At 36.1% G+C, this 26,393-nt stretch overlaps 1 protein-coding gene across 1 annotated transcript; it reads left to right on the forward strand.

The window, feature by feature from the left end:
• The first annotated feature begins 12,746 nt into the window (after positions 1-12,746).
• LOC104891400 (hypothetical protein) lies at positions 12,747-19,030 on the forward strand. Its single transcript, XM_010677087.3, has 4 exons — positions 12,747-12,976; positions 13,119-13,201; positions 13,715-13,904; positions 18,185-19,030. The coding sequence occupies exons 1-4, from the start codon at positions 12,890-12,892 to the stop codon at positions 18,584-18,586; spliced, it is 762 nt and encodes a 253-aa protein (XP_010675389.2). The 5' UTR covers positions 12,747-12,889; the 3' UTR covers positions 18,587-19,030.
• The last annotated feature ends 7,363 nt before the right edge of the window (positions 19,031-26,393 follow it).

Genomic DNA, 26,393 nt, shown 5'->3' on the forward strand with positions numbered 1-26,393 from the left:
GTATTCCAGTGCATGGTGAATTGGCGGTGATCCCAAGCCTCGATAGCCAAGGGGCAAGAAAGGAACAAGTGATTCATATCCTCTCTCTCATAGAGGCAAACCGGGCAGTCACTAGACGTGCTAATCTATCGGTGAAAGAGATTCCAATTCGTTGCTATTCCATTATGCCACAGTTTCCATAGAAATAGTTTCCATTTCGGCATGATGCGCAATCCACATAGGATCCGAAAGAATTTCCTGTCGGAAGAGGATGTCATGCTACAGATTTCGTTTTGCTGATGGAGTAGTGTTGCATACCCCAATTAAGTGTTATATGTCCCCGATTTATGATACGGCCAAAAGAGCTCATCTTTGACATTATGCCCAGCAGGAAGCTCGATACTTTTGATTTGGCGAGCCGAAGCTGGTTCAAACAGTTCATTTATTTTCCTCAAATTCCACGCACCTTGATTTGGCAGAATGAGGTCGGCCACTCTAAGATTATGCGCAAGCGCTAATGAGATATGATCCCTGAAGATAGGCGAGGAACCATGAAGCCAAGCGTGTGTAGTCACACCAATCTCAGTACCATCTCCTACTTTCCACTTTGAGTGATGACGAAGAAGTTTGTCGGCCATGACCAGGCCACACCTCCCCCATGAAGCACTCTTGAGTTTTTTTATGGTAGACATCCCAGGTTGGGAGGATCAGTGGTAAACACGAGATAGAAGTAAATGTGGGTTTTGATGGATCCTCGACACCTTACGCATCAGAAGAGCCTTGTTGAAGATTCCAACATTCCAAATGCCCAAACCCCCTCCCCCCTAGGTTATTGAATGATACTACGCTTTTTCCAGTGTAGACCATTACCTTGTCTATCCTTCCAGAAAAATGCCGCAAATAGGCTGTCTAACTTGTTGGTAATAGTAGTGGGGATTCTAAAAACCGACATGTAATGCATTAGTCCCCCAATAAGGATGGAGTTAATAATAATAGCCTTCGCTGATTGAGAGAGCAAAGAGTGGTTCCAATCAGTAATTCGCGCTGAGACCTTATCTAGCAGATGTGTGAAGTGTTGCACTTTTGATCCTTGGAAATCAATTGGAACTCCAAGATAGGAGCCCAAAGTCGACTTACTTTCCAACCCCAGAATTGATTTATAATCACTCCTCTTTGCTTCCGAAATATTCGGGCTAAATTTGACAAAAGACTTTTGAAAGCTTAAAATCTGCCCCGAAATTCGACATAATCTCTGAATGATATTATTCACTACCACGCAGGCCTCATTTGACGCTTGAAATAAAAACATGGAATCATCAGCGAAGAACAAGTGAGATAACTGCGGGCCTCGCTTCCCTATTTTGATACCTTTAAATTGGCGGATATCCGTTGCTAAAGTAGTCATACGAGACAAGATGTCCATGCAAAATAAAAATAAATAGGGCGAGAGCGGATCCCCCTGTCGGAGACCACAAGTCAGAAAGACAGGCGCAGTTGTAGCACCATTAATTATGAGACGATAGCTTGGTGTTGAAATACATTCCCAAATGAGCTTTAACCAAAGAACTGGAAAGCTATATGCTTTAAGTACCTTGAGTAAGAAGTTCCAGTTTACCCTATCGTAAGCTTTGTTCATATCCAGTTTAAGGGCCGCCAAATGAGTAGTACCCTGCTGTTGCTTATTGATGATGTGGGTGAGTTCATGAGCAATGAGGATATTATCGTCCATATGACGAGCCGGAACGAAAGTCGTTTGGAATTCATCGATTAAGGAGGGCAACAGGTGCTTCAGACGGTTTACCATGCATTTAGTAATACATTTATATAGGACGTTACAGAGGCTTATGGGCCGCAAGTGATTTACCTCCGATGGAGGATTAATTTTCGGAATGAGAATCAGCAGAGTCCGATTCCACTCTTTCAAAAGATGACCAGTGGTGAAGAACCGCTGCACCGCTTGTATGACTCCCTCGCCAACAGTTGACCAGTAGGTCTTAAAAAATTCAGCATTGAACCCATCCGGACCCGGCGATTTATCATTAGCAAAGGAAAACATCGCCTGTTTAATTTCCTCGTCGGAGAAAGGACACATTAGAAGGGCAACGTCCTCCGGTGTTAGTTGTGGAAGATTTAATTCCCGCAAAACAAGATCAATCGCTTCACTATTCTCGCGCAAGTTGCTATCATTGTCACCATTGGAAGTGAAGATATTGGTAAAATGTATTTTGATGAGATTTTCAAGATCGTCGGGGCTACTAGTCCATTCTCCATTCGGTTGTTGCAGCATGTGAATGTTATTTGAGGAATGCTTGGGACGCAGACGTCGGAATAAGAGCTTCGAAGGCGCATCACCCAGCTGGATGAAATTCGTTTTCACTCTTTGACGCCAGTACTGGTGCGCAAGGGAAAGCTCCTGAATTAGAGTTCGATGTTGTTGGGTGAATACTATACCATCCTGCAAAGTTTGAATGTTACTCCCGTAGGTTTGAAGCTTCTCAAACAATTGCCTCCAATTAATACCCCAAAATAATTTCCGGTCCAGATACCAGGCTTTAAGCCGATTCCGAAGCACCGCTAACCGCCTAACTAAGAGGTATGCTGGCGACCCTACAATATTTAATGCCCATATGTCCTTAGCCATATCACGAACTACACTGAAACCTAAACACCAGGTTTCCACTTGATAGGGGCGCCTAGTCTTTGGCCGGTCAGGACAAGTTTGAAGCAGGATCGGCCCATGATAAGAGATTGTGATCGGTAAATTTATAACACAGGTATGCGGGTGTTCCTCGAGCCAATTCATGGAAGCGTAAGCTCTATCCAGACGCTCCATAATGAGTTGATCATTTTCCCGATTGTTCGTCCACGTGAAGCGCGGACCAGTGAACGGAATGTCGATTAACTGCAGATTAATTTTCCATTGCACAATCTCATCCCAACCTCGGATTAAATCACTACCACCAATCTTATCCGAATAGAGACCCAGTTGGTTTATGTCCCCTATTATCAAATAATTGGAATAGTGTTGGAGAAGATTTTGAAGCGTGTACCATTGATGTGCTCGTTGCTGGTACTGCAAAGCACCATTCACAAACAGACAATGCCACCATTTCCCATTCATAGTTGAAATCTTACAAAACAAAAAGTTATCTGACTGTTCTACTATATCTACACCATAGGGACCCCAACAAAAAAGAACAAGACCACCCCGTGTATCCCTAGCATCTACCCCAAAACAGGACGTTGGTTTAGTATGCTGTAACAACCTTTTCACATGGGACACACTACTCTTTGTTTCTTGCAAAAACATAAAACTAGGTTTAAACTGAGCAAGCAACCATGAGATATAGGGAATTGTCGGACCATCGATTGCGTTTAGTCCTCGACAATTCCACGCCAAAACATTCATTTGGTGTTGAAAGATTGTTCCGGGTCAACCGCACCCTTCATCTCAGCTTCGACTTTGTCCCAAGCAAGGCAAGAGTCACGCATAACCTCAACCTCCATGTCCTGCTGCTCTGCCACCTGTTCGTCAACCCTCTGAGCTTCGGCCCCCTGACCTACGACAGATTGACCCTCGAGATTATATCCTGTTACCTGAGTGGGACTGCAACTTTTAGACCGTTTCAGACTCCATTCCCCAGTAGTATCCAGTGGAGATACTGTTGCAGGTCGCTTTTTTACTCTAGAAGTGATTTCCTTGCTTGGTTCGACCCCTAACGCCCTAGCCATGGAGACATCAGTTATCGTTTTAGCAATTGTTAAGTCTTTTTTTGTGCGACACCTTAATGAAAAACCGCCATTTGTATCCCAAGCTTCGTATTTCTTCTTTTTCTTTGTTATCTTGGTTTTCTCATCTAAACCAGTCATTTGTATTACACTGTCCATTGATGAAGCGCAAACTGGGGTTTCACTACCTCTTGGCTCGGCTGTAATTAACCCCTGAGCCGGAAGAGCAAGAACAATTGGTGGTTGATTCATATCCCCTGCACTTGTAACCTCGGCATCATGGACAACCTGAAACTCAGCATCTTTGGTGTCGGTAAACTCAATATCAAGAGGAGTGGTGGGAGAGTAGTTGTCATCCGACGTGGAAATACTAGAGTCCCTGTGTTGTACTGACTGGACCTGCAAAAGGGGGTTAAAAGCATCTGCAATGGGAGGGGGGAGTTATTTTCTTGTACGATCATGAATCTTAATCAAACTTTGTTCGCCCTCAACGCTTCTTAGTTTTAGGAGCTATAAAATATGAAGTTGTTGGCCATTGTGCTAATCATGAAATTAATAATATATAAGATGACTAATAAGGGTTCTTATAGTTAAATCCTGTCAGATATAGAATATTTAGATAGAAGCTACTTGTGTTTAAGAATGATACACATAGTGTCTTTACAAGGATGCATTTACAAGCCTTGTACAGTAGGCTGCCAATTTGTTTTATTTATGTGGCATTAGCATATCTATTTTCTATACATTCACATTTGTTTTTATTGTGTTTCAACGAGTAGTTTATGCTCAAATACAACTTTCTTCTTAAACATAATGGAAGCAAAGAATAAAAATGGGATGTATAGCTACTGTTCAAAAACTACAAAACCTAAAAGGTTACCTTCCATTAGGCTTTTTGTTCTTGGTTGAGACGTATTTTCTTGCTCAACATTAGGCCTACTCTCTGTTGCCATATTTCCATTATGTCTAACCTCTGGTTGTACTTCACGAGCTGCTTCACGAGTATTATTTTCCACTTAATTTGTGGAAGGACTTTCCATTTTGATCTTCAAATTCACGTTCTCTGATTTAGTCCTCCACAAATTATGATAAGCTGAGAGTAACCTAGAGAGCAAAATAATGTCTTTGTTGTAACTTGTTCTAAGCCTGGATAAGTTGTTGTTCTTGGTGGACAATTACGTTTCTTTTGAACTTTTTGGTGAACGTTGCTCATAGAATTAGTTACATGACCATCAACAACTTGTGAACTTTTTTTGTTGCTTTCGACCCTTTGGATGTTGTTGTTCTTCGGGTTGCGTGACAAATTTATCCATAACAATTTACTATGACTTGGTAATTGGGTGTTTCGCTATTTGCGTTTGAACTGGTACACATTGTTGCTTTTGTTGTACCAGAGGCTTGCCAAAATTAACCATAGAACATGATATTGTTGAAGGTTGCAAGTCCAAAAAAGTTATGAATTTGCTAAGAACATGGCCTACTATACCCCTCCAGCTTACACAACCTGTGAACAATAATTAAGTAAAATTTATGAAACAAAAGGACCGATAAAAGTACGAACAACAACACTACATCTTACATATTCAGCAAAACGAATTCCCTTGTAATATCCTCCTTTTATCATTTGTAGAAAGCTCTAATCTTTACTGCTTACTTACCATCTCCAAGTAAGTTCATCAAATATTTATCTTTGGTTTTGTTGATTAGATCATGAGCGATTCTCTAACTTGAGGGCTTGTTGACTATGTAATGGCTTGTATGATTAGTGCCTTTTTGAGGTTGAGATTGTGTATATTGAGCAATTTAAGCTAGAATTTCAATCTTCGATTATCCACTAATCGACACAGTTATTAAGCAAAGCAACATATGGGTACAGTATTGGAAGAGCTCTCTAATGGGCAAAAACATGCTTTCTTCAATTAAAGATGTCATATACTCTTATTCTATTCAATTGAAGAAGTAGAATTAAGGGCAATGATGAACCATAGAATTTCTGAAATGCCTTGATTTTGACTAATATGGATAGTCAATAAGGTGCTACTACAAAGTGGTAATTGACATAGTAATGGAGATATATCCTATAATTCACATATGTATATGACTTATTAATGCCTGGAAGGAAGGGATCAGAGTGCCAAAAATATCACAATTTCATACATTTCATGAATTGACCAATGTTCCCAACCAATATTCTCGAAGATATAGCCTTGCACCAGAGTGTCCTTGTGTCACAATGAACATACACAAAAGTATGATATATAAGTTACTTCGCAATTTAGTTTAGCATGCCAAAACAATTATTTTCTCTTCAGCAAGCCACAACAATTTTGTAGCAGTACAAGTATAAGATTATTATGAGAAAGCCAAAAATAATTATGTCATGTTTATATTCACCAATTTGTTTCAACCATTCATATCACCATCTTCAGTCTTAGAATATATTTTATACCTTGGTTTATAATAAGGACATTGCCATCAGAATTAATCCCCAAACGAAAAAGAGTTGGAAGAAAAAGATATTCAATTCAGCTAGTCTCAACAGTACAAAAGTATTGGAAAAATAAATTACATATACTTTTATTTGGACAAATAACAACAATAAGCTTGTATGAAACTAACCTTGGTGGTCTATTTTTTTTTCCAATAATGATTACATCCTCGTCACCATTACTCTCTATATCTGGTACATACTCATCATCATCTATATATAAATATAAGTCTTTGTCTTCCCATGCAAACAAGGGTTTAAGGGAAGTGGCAAATGCTTGAGGTTTGCTATAAATCTTGTTTGCCAAACTACCTAAACCTTGTGCTATGATTGTATCTGCATTTCGCTTCAGTATCGGTAGCATGTGTCTTTTGTAATTCCGTAGCACACTTTATTATCTTGCAACTTCAACTGTACTCCTTTTCATCTACACAAATAAGAAAAGCTAAGCAAAATAGAAATAAGTTTAGCAAGGATATAATGAAATAACAAACTTACCTAGCACGTAATATGTAGTTTAACATCAAAAATAGTTAAGTGGGAAGGTTTTGAATACCATAATACCAACCATTCTTGCATTGGTGTGCTTGAGATGCCAAGATAAATGGTTCTCCTTTGCAAATGGTCTTATTCTTATTAAGTACTCCCCCCCCCCTTTTCATTTTAATCTACACACTTACACTTTTCACGCATGCCAATGTAAAACTTTGAGGACATATATCTTAGTTTTGTATTTGTAAAAATTATAATAAGTACATATTAATAAAATACATACTAAGACGAATCTAACAAGATCCCACATGACTATGTTTTTATTCACGTATATATCACAAACGAGGGTCAAAGTGCAATTTGTGAATAGTGTAAAATGTCAAAGTGTGTAGATTAATATGAAACGGAGGGAGTAATAAACTCATCATTTGTCTTTGGGTGATACCAAATACATCTCTATGATTTCTTCTAATGCGCCACAGTAGATAGCGTATCTCGCTGTAGGACAAATTAACATCACGCTTCATATAGTAGAACTTATAGCCATTAACAAAGTACCCACCATATTTTTTAACAACATAAAACGGGGCCATTTGATAATGATTTCACATGGATTAGTACTATTTCCCCTTTTCCAAGCTTCAAAGCATCTTTCTCCTTAAACCAATCTATAAAGCCCTTGTTATGAATTTGAGCACTATCCCATTTTCTTTTCCCATGACAACTAACAGACGCCATATGCTCGCTATAATAAAAAACAGACTTGGTGACTAAGTTGTAAAGCATATGAAAAATGAAATAAAAGTATATAAGACTATGTGTAGTTATTGGTGACAATTAATTATCATGAATTATTAATTGGGTTTTAAAGTAGGGCTTTAACACTTTTCGAAATGGTTTTGAATGACTTTTTAAACTGCTCTGTCCTTGTGCCAGACCAATTAAGACCACGGTATGTTTCATCATCGGATCCTTAAATAGGGAGACATGATTATGTATCTACACTAACTTACAACCAACGTAATCATCATGAAATTTAGAAGTACATGGGATAAGCTTATTTGAACTTAAAAATCCTAAAACTCTAGATGAAGTATGACCAAGACGACCATGCCAAACATCTCCCCGCTCCTTAGTGGTTAGCAAAGCAGGAACAAAAGACTTGGTACCGACAAGTTTGGGTTGAATTGGATAGACACCTTGCTTATCGGATCCCGAAGTAGAACCTCTCCCGTTGTCTTGTCCTTAACAAAAACGAAATTTTTATCAAAACTCACAACACAATCATTGTCTTGACACAACTTGTTTACTGATAATAAATTATGTTTCAATTTAGGCACATGACAAACATAAGAAAAAGTAAGAGGACGACTTGCAGTTTTTAATGTCAAATTTCCAACACTTCCATTTCCAACTACAACAGAAATTGACCCAGTGTAAGGAAGAATAGCATAAAGCTTACCCTCCTGAGGAGTCATGTAAGATGCATCTCCCGAATCCAGGTACTAAATTGAGTCATTTGACTACCAACAGACACTGCAGCTAAGGCTCAAGTGACACTATCTGAGGCATAAGGAATAAAGCTAAAATTGAAACATTGTGGGCAATAAGCCGCTTGATGACCTGAAAACCAACAAAGACCACAAGTATCGGAAGTAGGGATAGAGCTTAAATTGCTACTTGGCGAATTATTCCCTGTTGAGAACAAACCTTAGTAATAGAATCAATGCAAGGCATACTAGATAATGACAAGTCAGAATTGTTACTCATACCATTTTAGCGTCTCCGATTAGCATTGTTATTGTTGTTACCAGAGCCACGAGCATTAGATTACCCACCATTGCCATGATTATTATTGCGACCACCATTGCTACCACCGTTGTTTTTATTATTCTTGGCTTTATTTTGGCCACCAGAATTATTCTTAGTAGAGGAAGTACTAGAACCAGATGACTGAACCATAACCAAAGCAGGGTGAGAGGAAGAATCTAACCCCTCCTTGGAGCTTTTGATATGTTGCTCAAGAAGCAAGAGCTTGGGACGTAAATCATCGAAAACTCAAAGGAAACAGATAATGAAGCAAAGTGGTGATAATATGATCATAGTCCGTATCACGACCCAAACCAAATAAAGTATAATGAACCAAATCTTGATTCGAAACTGGACACTGAATAGCAGCTAAAGAATCAGCGATAACCTTAATTTCACCAAATAACCATCCATATTTTGAGAATCTCCCTTTTTAATGTGATAAAGGCGACCTTTCAATTCCATAGATCGTGCTATACTAGCATGCATAAAATGAGTTTGTAAACGATTCCAAATTTCCATATAAGTTGGTAAATCATGAACATCAACAAACACATCAAAGTGGCAAAAATCCAAGATTTAATTTGCTGATAACACGTAAATATTCATAGAGTTGAACATTAGGAACCAAAACACCACGTTCATCTAATACATGAGAAGGATGAATTGAAGCAATGCCTTCAACCATACCAAATAATTGATGGGAAAAAAACAAACAAGTAATTTGAGTTTTCCACAACAAATAATCCTCAGGAGAAGAGAGAGTAATAGTTACCAAGTTGTTGAGATTTGGAGCGAAAATTTGCAGAAGAGTGAACACGGGCTGCTGAACCGTGGATACGGACGACATGGCAGCAATGGTGGGGTAAAAACCCGGTGGAAATTGCGATGGAGTTCGCGAGGATGAGGAGGGCGACTGGGGTTGAACAAAACCCGAAGAAAGCCCAAACAAGGGCTAGGGAAAACCATCAGCAGTAACAGTATGTTGTAATAATCCTACAACACCGAAGAAGGCCAACGAGCCATAGGCGGAGGCTGGCGCAGGGTGACCATGCCGTGTCGGTGGAGGCACAATGGCAGCCGGTGCAACGGAAGACGGTATGACATCGGTGGTGCTCATGGCCGACGCAGATGAAGTGAAATAGATGGCGTATGAGAGGATGAAGGTAGCAGGCGAAGGGAACATGATTTTTTTAAAAGAATCCTAGATTGTGATACCATGTACAAGTGTGGAGAATAATTGTGTTAACCCTAGCATTCAATATATATATATACAGGGGTTTACAATACAGACTTAAGACTATCAAAGTCCTTTCTATCCTTTTACATATAATATTACTCTAATAGGTTTCAGAGGTGGTGGGGTGGTTTCGGGTGGGTTTCGATGGTGGTTTCGGTGTTGGTTTTGGGTGGGTTTTGGTGGTATGTTCGACTCATGTGGGTTTTGGTGGTGGTGGTTACGAGTCAAAAATAAAACGGGTTAGTGCGGGCGGGCATTGAGCACTCTTGTTTTGGGGCTTTGCAAACTAGGGTCACTTGACCTGGGCCTAGTTTGGAGATAAACGTGTCTGTAATAGATGATAAAACGGGATGTGCCACTGTGCTTTTTTCTCCTTCATTGCAAGTTACATAGCAGATGCACTCCTATAGAGTTAAACACAAATGTCATCGTGAAATTTAAAAACAAAAAAGAACAAAAAAACTCAAATCAAACTTTACCAGCATCCAATACTGAAATCCCCGCAATTCCACCCAAAAGACAATAGTTAGGCTATGTTCTTTTGGACTAAATTAATGAAAATTCAGTTCAGTTCAGCTTAATTCAGACAAATTCAATTCATTTTCAGTCCAGTTCAGGAAAATTCAGTTCAGTTAGTTTTCATTCAATTCAATTTAGTCCAATTAAGTTCAGGTAAATTTAGTTTAGTTCAGTTCAGTTCAATTCAATCCAAAATAATAAAGCCTTAGCTAAGATCCAATACTAAAGGAGAAAAAATTGAAAAACAAATTACCTTAACTATAAGATCCAAAACTCCAAAAGTAGACTACTTTGTTTTTCCAAGTAGACATTACTCTACACAAATAGGGAAAATAAAAGCAACAAATCTGGATAATTGGAGAGGTAGACAATAGAAATTAATTTTAAGTTACGTGTAATTACACACTAGCTTCTTTGTATATGTCTGGGAAAAGAGGGGAGCAAGTGAAACACTTAAAAGGGTCATCTATGCATAATATCCTGACCCTAAAAAGGTCTGCGTCGACCCGTTAAAACACAGTCGAAGTCGACCCTTATAGAGTCTGCCTCACTTAAAAAACTCAATGGGCTTGACCCTGTAAAAATATGGTCGACACATGGTCTTTAACGGGCCTCCGCTCATTGACAACCCTTAGGGTGGGGTTTGGTGATTTTGTAGAATTTTGGAGGGGAAGAGAGAGAAGAGGGGTGGCAGCCATAGAAGGGAGAGAAGGAGATAAGAGAGATAGAAAAGAAAAATCATTTAAGAAAGGAAAAATTGATTCTAATAATCCAATCTTTGACCGGTTCACTGAATTTAATCCTACCTTTTAATTATTTTAGAATAATTCCAACTTTGGAAGATACATTCTCAAAATAATCCAAACTCTTATTTTTGTTGCATAAATAGATGCAAACGGACTGGTGATGACAAAAAAATAAGAGTTCTATTTGACACGTTATCCCCAAAGTCGTGAGTATTCTAAAATAATAAATATGTGGGATTAAACTTAGCAAATTGGTCAAAGGTTGGATTATTAGAATCAATTTATCCTTTAAATAATACCCCTTTCACCCCGTAATATATTGCTTAGATTGTTTACATTTCATTTTGGGTGTCCCAAAATATTATGCCTACTTCACTTTTTATCAATATAGTTTGACTAAATTATCCTCAATTTTTACACAAACTTGTCCAAATAATCCCACCTTTTTTTCAAAATGTGTGCTTCTATATCTATTGTTTTGCATCATTTGAAGGAAAATTTATTGAATTTTGGCTATTTTTGAAGGAAAAAGGAAATAATGAAGTAGTTCCTAGACAAAAGTAATTCATTAAATATTTTTTTTAGAATCCTACTACTCTCCATTCTCCTTAATTCTCGTGAAAATAAAAGAGTAAATACTATATTTTGGGATTGAGGGAGTATAAAATAATAAATTCTTTTACTGGTAGAACCGGTCATAAATAATGTAACTTGTTTAATGTTGATGGGTACTAAAATTAGACTTATTCATAAATCTCTATTATATAAGGGAAGGGGGGAGCAATGGTGTCGTCTTTTGAAATGCCTATTTTGTCCCCCTTTCCATTCTAAATTACAAATTCACTTACAAATCAAAGGGGGCTTCAAACAAAAATACCAAAAATATAATTATAACAATCACTCACAAGTCAACTATAATCATAAAATTGCAAAATTTACCTTATACAAATCACTAATATGAGAAAACTTTGTAAAATTTAAAAATTCACTTACAAACTACAACCTATGAGAAAATTGACTTGAAATCAAAGTGTCCACTTTCTTTACAATTTATGAAATACTGTACTTACTTCAAAAATCAACTAAAAAATTATAATATTAGAAATCATAAATAAATTCAATAAAATTTCTATTTTGTTCATAGAATTTAACTTTGAAAAGTAAAAAAATAAAACAAAAAGAATGGTGAGAGATTTAAGTGACAGAAACTAAATCAATCAAATTTTACAACTAAAAACAATTATACTTTGTATGTCTAATGTTCAAATGTTGACTCTTATGCCGAAGAAAATCGAGTTTCTGTTTAAAAAAAAATTCCAGCACGAATCGCATGCAAAAAATTCTAGTAATTAAATAAATGATTCATCTTCATTGGATTGCTTAAGGTTGACTTCTTAATGATAATTTTTTCCTATCATAAAATATACTTCCTCCGTTTCTAAATAAGTGCAACATTTGCATACTGTTTACTATTCACAGTTTAAACTTTAATTAGCTTTGGTGATTTACATTTTAGGAAAAACATAGTCATGTGGGATCTTGTTAGATTCGTCTGAATGCGAATTTTTTAAATATCAACTTTTTATAATTTTACTTATTGATAATTGAAGATATTAGTGGTTAAAATAATGCATTGGCAAACGTAAAAACGAGAAGTGTTGCACTTATTTAGAAACGGAGGAAGTACAAATTTCAAATTTTTCCAATTTCAAAATGACCCAGGATTTTGCAATTTCCACATAATCCCAAACACCCTTAAGGCCTAACATTCACTGGAGGTTGTCAAGCAAACAATAGTTGTAACTTCTAACTGGTTCCCTCGACAAAAAGAGCGGGATATCAACTTTTTCAACCAAATTCTGGTAAAATACATCGTAATGTGCTCAAATGGAGGCACCCTTTAGTCCAATTATTAAGAAAATTGCTGAAGAAGTTGTCGCTTCACCAAAGCGCAGCTTCACTCGTCCTACAGAGGTTTGCAATCCTCAAAACTCAAGTTTTTATTTTGATTTTTTTCTAGGGTTTTCAAGGCTTGGGTTTATCTGTTACATAGATTCTGAATTAAATTTGAAGTGCTCTAATATTTTATAATGATGGGTGTTTTCTGGAATTGCAGATTTGTCTTGTAGAATGGTGGCTTTCAAAACCTGAAGGTGGTAAGGGTTTAGCTGTAAGCGGTCGTCCAGCTGAGTTCAGAAAGTAAAGATAAACCTTGTTTTTTCTTCTCAATATTAACTCTTTAGTGATTTGGGTGTATCATGCTTGCATTTCCATCATTTGAGCCTCCAACAATTATTCCAATAATTACATATCCGATTTGACCTATGACGAATATGTATTATTTGATTTCAATGTGTTAGAATATGGTGTTTATTTCGTACTGTTGCGGTGAAATGTTGCGGTCGTTTTGATTGTTGATCATCGAGCCTATGCGTGGCAGGAGTATCGTGTTAGAATATAGTGTTTGTTTCATGCTAGTTGTAGAGGTTTTGGCTTTTGGGTTGTCTTATTTGAGAGGTTGGACTGTCTGTCATATTTAGTTCGGTTAATCGTCTACTTTTGTAGTCGATTCACCAAGTTTACATGGAAATGGGTTTGGGGTTAAGGTTAGTCTGATAGTGATATCAACTGATATGGATGATATGGATTTTTTGAGTGTTTGAGATACGATATAATCAATGCTCTTACATGCTGCATTTCTGATGCTTATAGATCCGATAATGCTCAGCGGAAATTTCATTCTGCTCCTGGTAAGAGGAGATATGCGTCAAGAGAATTCCACTCTAGAGAAATTATGAAGAGGCATGGTTGTACCACACTCGAGACCTTTGATGGTTTTATAGTTTCTCTATGTGGATTTATAAACAAGTCTCTCACGCAACAAAATGGATTTTCCTCTGAGGTTAGTGTGGCTGCTGGCTTCATATCAAATAAGTATTGTTTATAATTGCTTCATACCTCTTTTGTAGCTTTATATTTTGCTCTTGTTGAGACCTTAACTTGCCTTTTGATCCACCTATTATTTGCATGATCTGCTGGCGGATTATAGTTACCAAAAATCTTCAAGATATCTATATTACATTTATCTTTGCTGGATTCCTCTCTATCTTTAGTAGTTCCTCACTAGCCCAGAAGGATAAATATCAATTTCTCTGCAAATTATGGGCAAAAGTTATATATACTCACTTTCCTTTTGTCTTTACATATCCTATATGGGTCCCGTCAGCTGAAGATTTAAGTGTCCTTTGAGTGATACACTCTGGTTTTTGGTCTATGCTTGTTGCTTTCCCTTTGATGTAGTTCCCTAAGGTGTGAGTTCCAATTGCCAGTGCCTTCAGTAATGAGATTGATAATAGCTTTTGTGAATCTTGCTTGGAGATCAACTGACACAGTAATGCATCACCTAAGATTTTTCGGACTGCCCTCTCTCAGTGTATAGTATGGCCTTTCAGGCAAAAAAGATGCTTGTTTATCACAATTCAAGAGCCTCTTTAAACTGATGTATGAAGCTAGTTGTTAGGAATCAGATGCAAGAACATGAATATTGAGCTCAGCTCAAGAGAATTTGCTATGGAAAACAAGATGACTGTATATAAGAAGAGGGACTTTTAGAAGAAAGAAGAGAGAGGATTGATTAACTGGCTCCAAAAAAATTTTGTTTACAGTATCCTGCTCTTTTGAATGACTTTGGCACTCCCAGCATTCAAATAGGAAATAACAAATATGTGAGTGCTTTCTCTTTTTGATCTCCTCTCATTTTATTCTATAGCCTCATAACTAAGACTATCCTTTAGCGCCACCTCCTTTTTGAATCTAACAGAATCTCAATGTACACTGCCTTTGTTATCCTTGGACTGATGCCGTGTGTATATCACACAAAAGGAGGACTAGGTGCAGTTCGTGAAGTCGATGCATATGTGCTTATCAGTCCATTGCTAATAACAACTTGAAAGAGTAATTTCTACCAACATTCATTAGCATCATACGCTGGCAATTTGTATTGTTGGTTGATTTCCAAGGGATATTCCTTGTCATTTTTAGGTAGAATTTATATGTTGTATATCTCCCCTCTTGTGTAGGGGTGTCCGTGGGTGGTTATTAACCGTCTCGAAATGACATTTCGATTTGGTAATCGGAAGTTTTGGTTCGCCATTTTTGTGAAACGTATCCGTAATAAATCAAACCGGTAACCGCCTAAACGGTTGACTGATTCTTTAGTACGGTTTTCTGGTTAACCATTAACCGTTACTCAAGTTTTATTAATTTATTTTACTTAAGTTATATTAGATTTTCACTATTTTTAAATACAAAAAATATAACATTAATAATTTAGGTCAACTGAGACAACTTAAACAGTTCCACTTCCATGAGTTAGAAGTTAAAACAATGAAAATTGCATCTAACAAGCTGGGACAACTTCATTCACAGGCACAACGATCTTTAATGAACTTGTATTGTATGTTATGTTGTGGTCAATTAAACTTTGCCAAACAGTTACCCCTTACTGACTTTTTGTTTTAAAATGAGAAATTACTTACTAACTTGCTGCATTTAGTAAAAGCTATGTAATAATTAATCAATTTTATTAGGGATTTTCTACGTAGTGCCCTTGTGTTTTTCGAAATTCTACGTTGTACCCAGCCTTTTTGAACTCTCCACATTGTACCCCTAAACTTTCTAAATGTCACACAAAATACCCTTACTAATAGAAAATCCTACTCCAAACCTCACTTAGTTTTCAATTTATCAGATCATATCCCAAACCTCAGTCAACTAACAAGGCTAAAACATCCTAATCTATCCCCACAAGGTAAGAAATTCCCAAAATCTATTGTTTGATATCGTTTATAAGGGTATTGTAGGTAACGTTAAGAAATCTTAGGGATACAACGTGGAAATTTTAAAAACGTCGGGCACAACATAGAATTTCGTAAAACACAAGGGTACTATGTAGAAAAACCCATTTTATTATTATACAAATTGAATAATAATAACAATAAAATAAATATATTCGGTTAACCGTTTTATAAAAATTCATAACTGTAACCGTTCCGTTTATAGTAATTTTTATCATCCCTACTTTTTCGGTACGTTTACCGCCTATTTTGACCTATTTTTCGGTTTTTTGGTACGATTTTTCGGTTTCGGTTTTTTTGTAAACACCCCTATTCTTGTGTGTGCTCCTCGTATTGTTGTTACTTGTAATCCTTAAATCTATTTCTATTTTTCATTACTGATTTCTTGACCCTTGTCTCGCGAATCGCAACCTCCTCAATTACTTAAAAATGTTAGATCACCTTATCTCTATATTTGTCTATGTTGAAAATGTTCTATGCCAAATAACGCCTCTATTGCACACAGGCCTCTCTATAAATGTAGCGTGTTTGCCTTCGCTATTTTTTTTTTCTGAAATTGGTTTCTAGCGGATTAGAACTAACTTCTCTAGAATTCTAGTTTAGGCTGTGTATATACCTTATAAACTCTGTTGATGGTAAGATCTATAATTCTATATGACTCTACAAGATTGTTTTAGCCTCTCACTTTTGAGGTACAATGATTGTAGCTGTAGTTGGTTTCTGCAAGCTTCAGTTGTTTTGGTTGTAAGATTGTTGATTGTGTTGGTTCCGTAATACTTTGATTCAAGAAACACAAGTTAAAAACGGGACTTCATGCTTATTTTGTCGTTGAGACATTCGTGGAACAGCTAGGGAAACAAATTTTTGCATACATTGTCTTCTCTCCGTTATCAAGATGGTGGAATTATATTAGGTCTGCTTGGGAGTACAAATTCTATTAGTTGCATGTGACAACAATTGAAGCCATCCCTTTTGCATTGTTCACCCCAGGTGGGTTCCACAATTGGTCTCGCCTAGGATCATACATGTTTATTCCAAAAGTTGATTTTGCTCGGTCCTAGTTCCCAATCAGAACACTTTGGCTCTTAGTGTTGTTGCCTTGTTTCATCCACCAACACAACGCACAGCTGCATTCAAAAACGACATACAATATGGAATATCACCTGAAAAGGTTTAGGTAGCCCATTTGTAGAATGGTTCTGTAGCTGCCCTTGATGTGAGGTTAATACCAACCATAAATGCTTTTATACCTGTCTATTAACCTGTTTTTAGTCTTGATTGCTTTATATATATCGCTACTCAATCAAATATAAGCAGTAGTTAGCCCCGTACACCAACCACCTCCAATAAACTTATTGAAGGCTCTTGGTTTTTTGGCTCATATAATTTAATTGCAATCACAAGTAAAATTCATTCATGTCTTTCTTTTGTCCATAATAGTATGTGGGTCCTCTCTAGCTGTATAGTTATCCTTTTTTAAGACAAGGCTAAAATGCTTGTACATAATGGACACGTCCCTCCATAGCTGCGTAGTTTTCAGTTGCTCTTTACCCTGATTTCATAGTCTGTTATCTGGAGTTCTTCCAACTTTCAGTGCTTTCTTTATATCTTACGTAGAATGCAAATCAAGGTGCTTAACCTTCACTAGCTTTTTGCATTAGCAGATCTGAAATTATAACTCCATCTATCCTATACTACTACTCATGTTTAAGGAATAAACATGATAAGGGAACATGTAATGGACCGGGCCAAAAGGGATGGGGCACTATGGGCAATGCATCATCATTCTGTTAGACTAGCTTGAGGAGGAAGGAAGTCTGTTAGTTAGAGGAGAGAGAGAAGCAAAAAGATATAATTCCTATGAATAGAGAGACTAGAGAGGGAAGATACAGTGAAATATTGTGAGAGTTTAGTTTCATTTAGTTTTCCCAGGAAAGGATCAAGCCTCTTGAATGCTTGAATATATCCTTCATTCTGTAATTCCAGTTCTTTAATTTAGGATTTCACCTTCTTCCTTAAATTTGAATTTTCAGATTTTAGTTTATCACAAAACATGATCTCTTATGTCATAATATTGAAAAGAAAAATCTATTGCAATTTTGATTAGTGACACTCTTTTATGCACATGCATATTGTTAAAAGAACCATAGCACTTTTTTGAAGATGGAAGCTTGAAAATAATGCTAAGCAGCCTGGAATGAAGAACTTAATTATAGAGCTTCTAAACAAAGCTACACCTTGCTGTATGCATTGTCATGTTCTTATGATGCGAGTACTAGTAATGCGTTTGCAATTGTATATCTGACTCAATTTGGCTTTTGATCAGGTTTGCAGGGATTTCATGTTTGGATTTCCTTATAATTGGGATGATTATGCTGCATCTGTGGGTGAAGAATCCAGTCAAGTTAACCTCGAAGAGTTTAGTGAGTCCTTCCTGCCCGCTGCATTGGATGTCTACAATGGTGCGCAGTTGCATGACTTGGTGTTATCTCTGTCTGATGCTGAAAGAGATCTGTTCAACAGAAAAATGTATGACAACCTGGTCGGAATGCTGAGCCCACAACCTCTGGATGGAGTTGATGCTCAACTTTCAAACTCTACTCCATCTCAAGTTGATGTGGGTGTTTTACACTCTGAATCTCAGAGGACAGAGAATAGCAAGAAGCGGCATAGGAATGCCTTATCTGACACTTCTCCTAAACAAAAATCCAGTAAAAGGATCAAATGATGGTTGTTTATGTGATCCAGAAGTTATGATGAATACTGAAGAACATATGCAAGTTCCGACTGCTCATGCAGGACTCACGAAAGAAGAAGAAAAACGTGATTGTATATTTGTATGTGCACTGGCTTGATGGAAATTTCATCCACCCCTTTTTTCATCATCTTTGCCTCAAACACCAATTGAAAAATGCAGCATATATGCAGATTTCTTTGGCTCCAAGTCACTCAAGATTGGTTGGTGACTAACATGTGATGCTGTAGGTAAAATGGGCTTAGGATTAGTAAGCAAAGCATCAGGTTGTACTATATTTAGAGAAGAAGTTGACACTAAAGATTGAAAATTTGGCATTAAACACTTCAATGGTTCTTCTGCATTAAGAACCTTGTTCTTGGCTACTGTTGAATACTTGTTCTTGAATGACAGTTGATTTAGACATTTTATCGAACACCTTTGGTGCCTCCCTTTTATAGTGGTAGAAGTTAGCTAGAGCGTAGAAGTCTATGCAATCTGCTCCAAACCCAACTTATCTAACACTTCAAAAAGTATCAAAAATGTTTTTACTAGGAACTAGAGATGGTTACGTGCTTGTTCGACCTAGCTCAAAGTAGATTAGCCCCATGCCAAGCCATGTTATTGACCGAGCCACGACCACGGGTTTCGAAACTAGATTGGTTTAGCAATTGACCCTTTTTTTTTTGTGTTTTTAATGAAAGCTAAAATGAAAATAACTATAGCAAATTGGGCTGGGCATATTCGAGTACCTTAAAAGAAAGTCTTAACTATATATATCGGGTTTTTTTGGGACATATTTGTTCATGGTTGGGCTTGGATTTATTTTGGTGGATTGAGTCTAGACCAATTTGTTGTATGTGTTATCGGTTAAAATTGTAACCAGTACTTTATTTGCGTTTTTCTATTTTTTTAAAAAAAGAGAAACATAATTGAGAAGACTTTTCAAAAGATTGAGTTTGTTTTGTAGATAATGTCTAATAAATTTGAGTTTTTTGTGGGATATATCAGGATAATAGGGCATTTGTGGGGATATAACTCACTAAATTTTTTTGTGGGGATATAACTCACTAAACTTTTTTGTGCGAATATACCAACTTAAATTTATGTTTTGTTAAAAGGTAACAAAAACACTATTTCCAACCAGAATGTCAAATTTTCAGCCTTTAACTTGGTAGGAACTCGCGAGTGAGTTACAAACTGACAGTGAGGAAGTTGGAGGAAAATGAATGTAATATAAGCAATTGAATATCACGCACTATACAAAAAGTAATTGAGCAAGTCAAAGGTCGAAAATTTGACTTTCTCGCCAGATATAGTGCTTTTGGTACCTTTTTGCAAAAATTAATTTAGGTTGGTATATCCACACAAGAAAATTTTAGTGAGGTATATCCCCTTAAAATGCTCTAATATCCTAGTATATCCTCGCAAAAAACTCAATAAATTTGGATAGGTTCAGCTTAGTTCAAATAAGATTCAATAAGTTCAAATAAAATTTAATAAGTCTAAGGGCTTGTTCTCTTCGGCATAAAACAGTTCAACTGAACTGAATTGAACTTATTGGAGTTGAACTGAACTGAACTGAACTGAACTGAACTGAATTGAATTGAATTGAATTGAATTGAATTGAATTAAATGAAATTGAATGTAATAAATATATAAATAATATTTTAAATAATAATAATATGAATAATAAATAAAAATTATAATGATAAGTAATAATAATAATAGTATTTTGGATATGTTTAAATGATAGTTATAAATAAGTAATATTAATAATCATAAATTATTATTAATAATAATAATTAATGATAATAATGATAATTAATGATTATTATTATATTATTTATATTAATATATTAATACTTGATGATGGTATATAATAACAATAATATCTAAGAAGTAAATTAATATTACTATTTTAATAATATAAAAATATTTAGTAATAAAAATAATGATTGGGTTGGACCGCGAAAATTACATCATAAACCGTCTTGAGGCGATTTGATTGGTTTATGGGCTAAAAAAAAGTGGGTTTATTTGTGTTTTGACCTAAACCATGTTCCTCCTAATAATAATAGTAATAACAATGAGTAAAGCTATAATAAACAATATAATATATAGAAACAACAACAATAATAATAGTGAAACTATTGGGTCAGACCGTCTGACCCAATAGGTTCCGTCGGACGGGATGCTCCTCGGTTACTTCAATGGCCCGCAGTACTGCAGACTTCATGTGTTCCGCCGACACCGGAGGATCCACGGCAGTGCCTAACTCGATGACTGGGATGCTACGTCCTCCGTGGCTAAGTTTCATTTGTGGGACACGGAATTCATTCACTGGCGCTGCCTCATTGGTGAACATCTTGGGTCTATTCGAGCCCTTCAATCAACTCTTGAAAGCCATCGACGAACTGCTGAAACCAACGACCACCCTCCTCATCGACGCCATCGTCCTCATCCTCCTCTTCACTACTACTCTCATTGGGTCAACTTGGATTAGTGTTCTTTTTGGTGAAAAGATTCCATGTGATTTCAGATGCTCTAATTTTGGTTCCAGGATACTTTCATTTAGAGGTAAGTTACTTTCAGTTAGACCTAAGTAACTTTCAGTTAGACCTAACTTACTTTCATTTAGACCTAACTTACTTTCATTTAGACCTAACTTACTTACCTAACTTACTTTCATTTAGACCTAACTTACTTTCAGTTAGACCTAAGTTACTTTTAGTTAGACCTAAGTTACTTTCAGTTAGACCTAAGTTACTTTCATTTAGAGGTAACTTACTTTCATTTAGACTAACTGAAAAAAATTAAGACTAACTGAAAACAAATTAAGACTAACTGAAAAAAAATGAAGACTAACTGAAATAAAATTAAGACTAACTGAAAAAAAAAATTAAGACTAACTGAAAAATAATTGGAACCACCTGAAAGTCGTCCGACCAAAGATCATATATGGTCGGACGAGTCCGACACAATACGTTCTCATAATAATAATACTTAATAGTAATGATATATATTTAAATAATAATAATAATAATAAGAGTAATTAGTAAAATAAATTATACCAACATAATAATAATATTAACAAAATGGTTATAAAAGAATGGAGCTGAACTGAACTAATTGGAGCTGAACTGAACTGATGGGAACTGAACTGAAAATAATGTGGGGAGAACAGGTCCTAAATAACTTCAAATAGTTTCAAATAATATAAAATAAGTTAGAAAAAATACATGTATCTTTTTGGGATAATCATTTCTAAAAACTAAGGTATAAGTTAGTATAAATAGGTCGTTTCCGTTCTGTTAGTTGACAAATCAAATGACTTCCCAAATCCCAAATAGCTTTTTCGTATGACGAGTGCTAAGATTATTGTCATAAATTAATTTGTCCAATTACGTGGTAGATGACACCACATTCCATGCTTTATAGGTATAAAAATGCAACAGATGACACCAAGGTCCATGCATTACAGGTACAAAAGCAAGTGTAATGTATACCAAATTAATTAGTGGCACCCCAAACATCAGTGCCAATATATGGAGTTGACCGTGGAGCATATAAAACAATGCCACAATTTATGTATAAAATACATTTGAGTGACATGAACCTCCCCACCTATATACTATATAGTCTGTAGATATTGGGCATATATAGGCATGCATCTCCCCCGTTGTTGCTTCATTTTTTTTATATAGTGCATATGTTTTGCTCGATATAGAGCTTATTAGCTGATCATAGGAATATGATTCGTTTTAAGAAGCAAATTTAGAATATAATCTTACTAGTATTGTAAATAAATACATTTTAAAAATATCATTTGTTAGAGATAAGTCTTACTATTAGGAAACGTAAAGTTGACTTAATATTATATTTTGGCCCAAACCTAACTCAATATAAGTGGGTTAGGATTGGGATTTGGAATTCGTGTAATTAAACAAGTTGATATGGTTAACCCGTTGAATCAAATATGTCAAGTTAGGCTCACATTTTCAGCCCTAATAATGTAGTTGTTTTGATCTAACATTTAACTCATTTATGTTAGAAAATCCGAAAACAATACTCTATGTTGGTTAATGTATAATTTGGCCAAAAAAGATATATATCAAAATATTATACTCCATCCTTTCTCCTTATTCTTCCTAATTAGACTTTTTTTCATCGCTTGAAAAATTTTAAAAAGGAAAAACAAAAGAGAGCAAAGTAATTAATTGGTTGAATGCTAAAACATGTAATAATGAAATAAATAGATGGGTTAAAGGGGTTATATGGATAATAAGCTTCATAATAGGTCACTTTACAATAAAATGTTCTAACCTGTTTATAAAATGGTTAGATTTGGAATAAGAAACTTGTCACATGTATTCTCGACCAGAACCCAAACCTAACACTATTTAAATTGTTAATTTTTTTGGGGGACCTAACGTGTTAGCTTCCCTAACTTAAAATCTTGAAAAGTGCATGCAACGACTAATATCTCTCTCTCACCTGGTTTACATAATTGAACTTATTTTACTGACCAAAACTTACTTTCACTAACGTGAAACTTATTTTCACTGAACTTAACTTACCTTTTCAAATTCCCTATTGTTTTCTCTTATATAGTTTACTTGTCTTCATTGAATCAAACTTATTTTTGTTGACTATTATTATTTAGTGTGAATTCAACGTGACATAATACTTAAAGAGCCTAAGGATATATAGTTATGTGTAATTTATCTTGGACAACATTGTCCTTTTAGTCTTAAGCATACATTAAACGGTTTTTTCACCAAATACCCCTGACAAAAAAATTTATTCACCAAATACCCCAGCTTTTTTCAAAATTCACCAGATACCCCTAACTTTTAAAAAAATTCACCAAATACCCCAAATTTTAAGAAAAATGACAAATAATGCCCTTAATGACTAACGATGGTTAACTCCATTAGTCATTAGTGTTAATTAACCCTAAAAAACCCTAAAAAACCCTAAAAAACTCTAAAGAACCCTAAAAAACCTAACCAATCTGACCCCCTCTCTCTCCCCTAACCTACCACCCCCCAACAACCCCAGGCCCACCACCCAGCCCCCCTCCCCTTCCCCGCCAGTCGCGCCGCCTCCCTCGCCGGCAACCCTGCCAGTCGCGCCGCCCCCTCCCATCCCTTCGCCTCGTTCGCGCCTCCCCTCCCCCTCCTTCCTTGCTTCGCGCTCCTCTTTCCGGCAGCCCCCTCCCTCACTCTCGTCACAACAGAAACAACATCAGCAGCGGCGGGGCCGGCGAGAGTGAGGGAGGGGGAGGGTAGGCGCGACGAGAGTGAGGGAAGGGGAGGGGGCTGCCGGAAAGAGCGTCGCAGCAGAAACAACAACAGCAGCGGCGGGGCTGGCGAGAGTGAGGAGGGGGAGGGGAGGCACGACGAGAGTGAGGGAGGGGGCTGCCGGAAAGGCGGCGCGACTGGTGGGGTTGCCGGCGAGGGATAGGGGTTGCCGGCAAGGGGGAGGGGTGGGGTTGGGTTGGGTGGTAGGTGGTGGGTCTAGGGTTTGGGGGTTGGGTGGTAGGTGGTGGGTCTAGGGTTTGGGGGTTGGGTTAGGGAGAGTTAATTAGGTTATTTAGGGCTTAATTAGGGCTAATTAGGTTGACTTAGGGCTAATTAAGTTGATTTAGGGCTAATTAAGTTGACTTATGGCAAACTTGTAAATATAGGCTAACGGAGCACTAACGCTCGTTAATAGTAAGGGTATCTGGTGAATTTTTTTAAAAGTTAGTGGTATCTGGTGAATTTTGAAAAAAGCTGGGGTATTTGGTGAATAAATTTTTTTGTCAGGGGTATTTGGTGAAAAACTGTATATTAAAATGATTTAATTGACAGTCTGGCAGATTTTAGCATGGTGCAATCAATTAACCACTAATTAGATCTTAATACAATTCTATTAAACAAGTGATTATCAAGTTTTTTTTCTAAAAAATATAAAGATAGGTTTTATAGTTACAATTGTGGTTCCTAATATGAATCTTACGGTTCTACGATAAAAAAATATCGATTGATCTGATTCTTCACTAGAATATTAATGTTTGTTGGATCTTATAAACCTAATTGTATTGAAAATCCGAGTTTATGATTTTAATATGATTCTATGATACAAATATTTTAAAATCCGATCCTACAATAGTAACGTGAGAGATGATCAACTATTCTTATACATTCTTTTTTTAAGGAAATAGAAAGATTATCATTAACAAATCGTCATATTTGGATTTACAACAATAATAACCCTTATGTAAAAAATAATCGAAAACATCAATTTGAAATTCTTCATCCGATTGACCGATATAAACACTTCAGAACCGATTTTTTGATATGGTAACTATAAACGAAATTTGATGACTCAACATCTTTTATACTTGATGTATAGTAAATTGAAATCCGACCTTCATATTCAACCAATAAATACGATTTCCTACATCTTTAAACTTCAAAACTAATTAGAAAACCAAGACTCTCCTAGTGAGAGTAGATAGAAACATCATATTGATGGAGACAACCCTCACAATAAGAGGAATATACAACCCTCACAATAGGCTTGGAGGGAGAATTATTAAAAATAAACTATAAACTAATAAAACTAACAATAAAGCGAAGAAAATAACCATATTTAGGGCTTTCCACCAATATAACAATAGGCAGAAGCCTCTGCAAGAATACTAAAGAAGGCTAGGTTTATAATTACATTTATATACACATATAAAGATAGGTTTATAGTTACAATCATGGTTGATTAAATCCTAATATGGACCTTACAATTCTACGATCTAAAGAATTCACTGGAAGCGGTTGGTCAAGTTTGTAGGTTTTCAGTCATTTCCGTTTGACTCATTTTCTTTATGGGTTGTTCGAGTTTGAGTGGTTTTCCAACTTTCTGGACATAAATTCAAAATCCGGTCTTTTTTTGTTGAATTTCGGATCAGTTTCAACTCGGATCGAGCCAGATTGACAACCGGTGCATTTCGCAGTTAAAAACCATACGAATTACACCGGAGCTTTTATCTTAAGGAGAAAGATAAATTTTATTAATTAAAAGTCACACAACATCTACAATCGATATTAAAAAAAAGGAAACATAACTTAGCAAAGTTCTTTTACAACATAACTTTGATAATAGTGAAACAGTTCTGACAACATAGCATAGCCTGCATTTGTTCGCTGAATCATGCATAATTTTGAGAAGAAATCTCTTTATTGGATTGTGTAGATAGCATACAAACATCTAATACCTTACAAATTTGTACAGCAAAAAAAGAAAAAAGAGGATTATTATATCACATAAAAGTGGAAATTGGGGCTTAGGGTTGGTTCTACCCAGCTGATTTTCAGTTCAGTTCAATTCAGCTCTGGACAATACGTTTACTCTCACATATCACTATTCATTTCATTTCATTTCAGTACAACTATTTTATGTCGAAGAGAAGAATCCCTTATTATCATTAAAAAAAAAAAACAGTCCCAAACATACTAAAGAAAAATTATAATTTTTGAGAGAGAGAAACAAAGATCAATTAAATAGGAACTTAACCACAATATAGTTGAAAAAGGATCAAGATTCCCACAAATACTTCCATTCTATCCAATGATTCGGAATAATATTTTTGATGGAAGGAATCTAAAAAAGAAAACTACTAACTATATTAAAAGACAATCACAACTCATAGACTCCTATTAACTTCAATTATGCTTAATATAAAATCCCCAATTATTCGTACCAAAAAATTACTATCCACGAAATCATTCAAAACAACAAAGCATCGTTGAAAAGC

Source organism: Beta vulgaris, chromosome 4, assembly GCF_026745355.1.
Source record: "Beta vulgaris subsp. vulgaris cultivar EL10 chromosome 4, EL10.2, whole genome shotgun sequence".
Lineage (NCBI taxonomy): Eukaryota > Viridiplantae > Streptophyta > Magnoliopsida > Caryophyllales > Amaranthaceae > Beta > Beta vulgaris.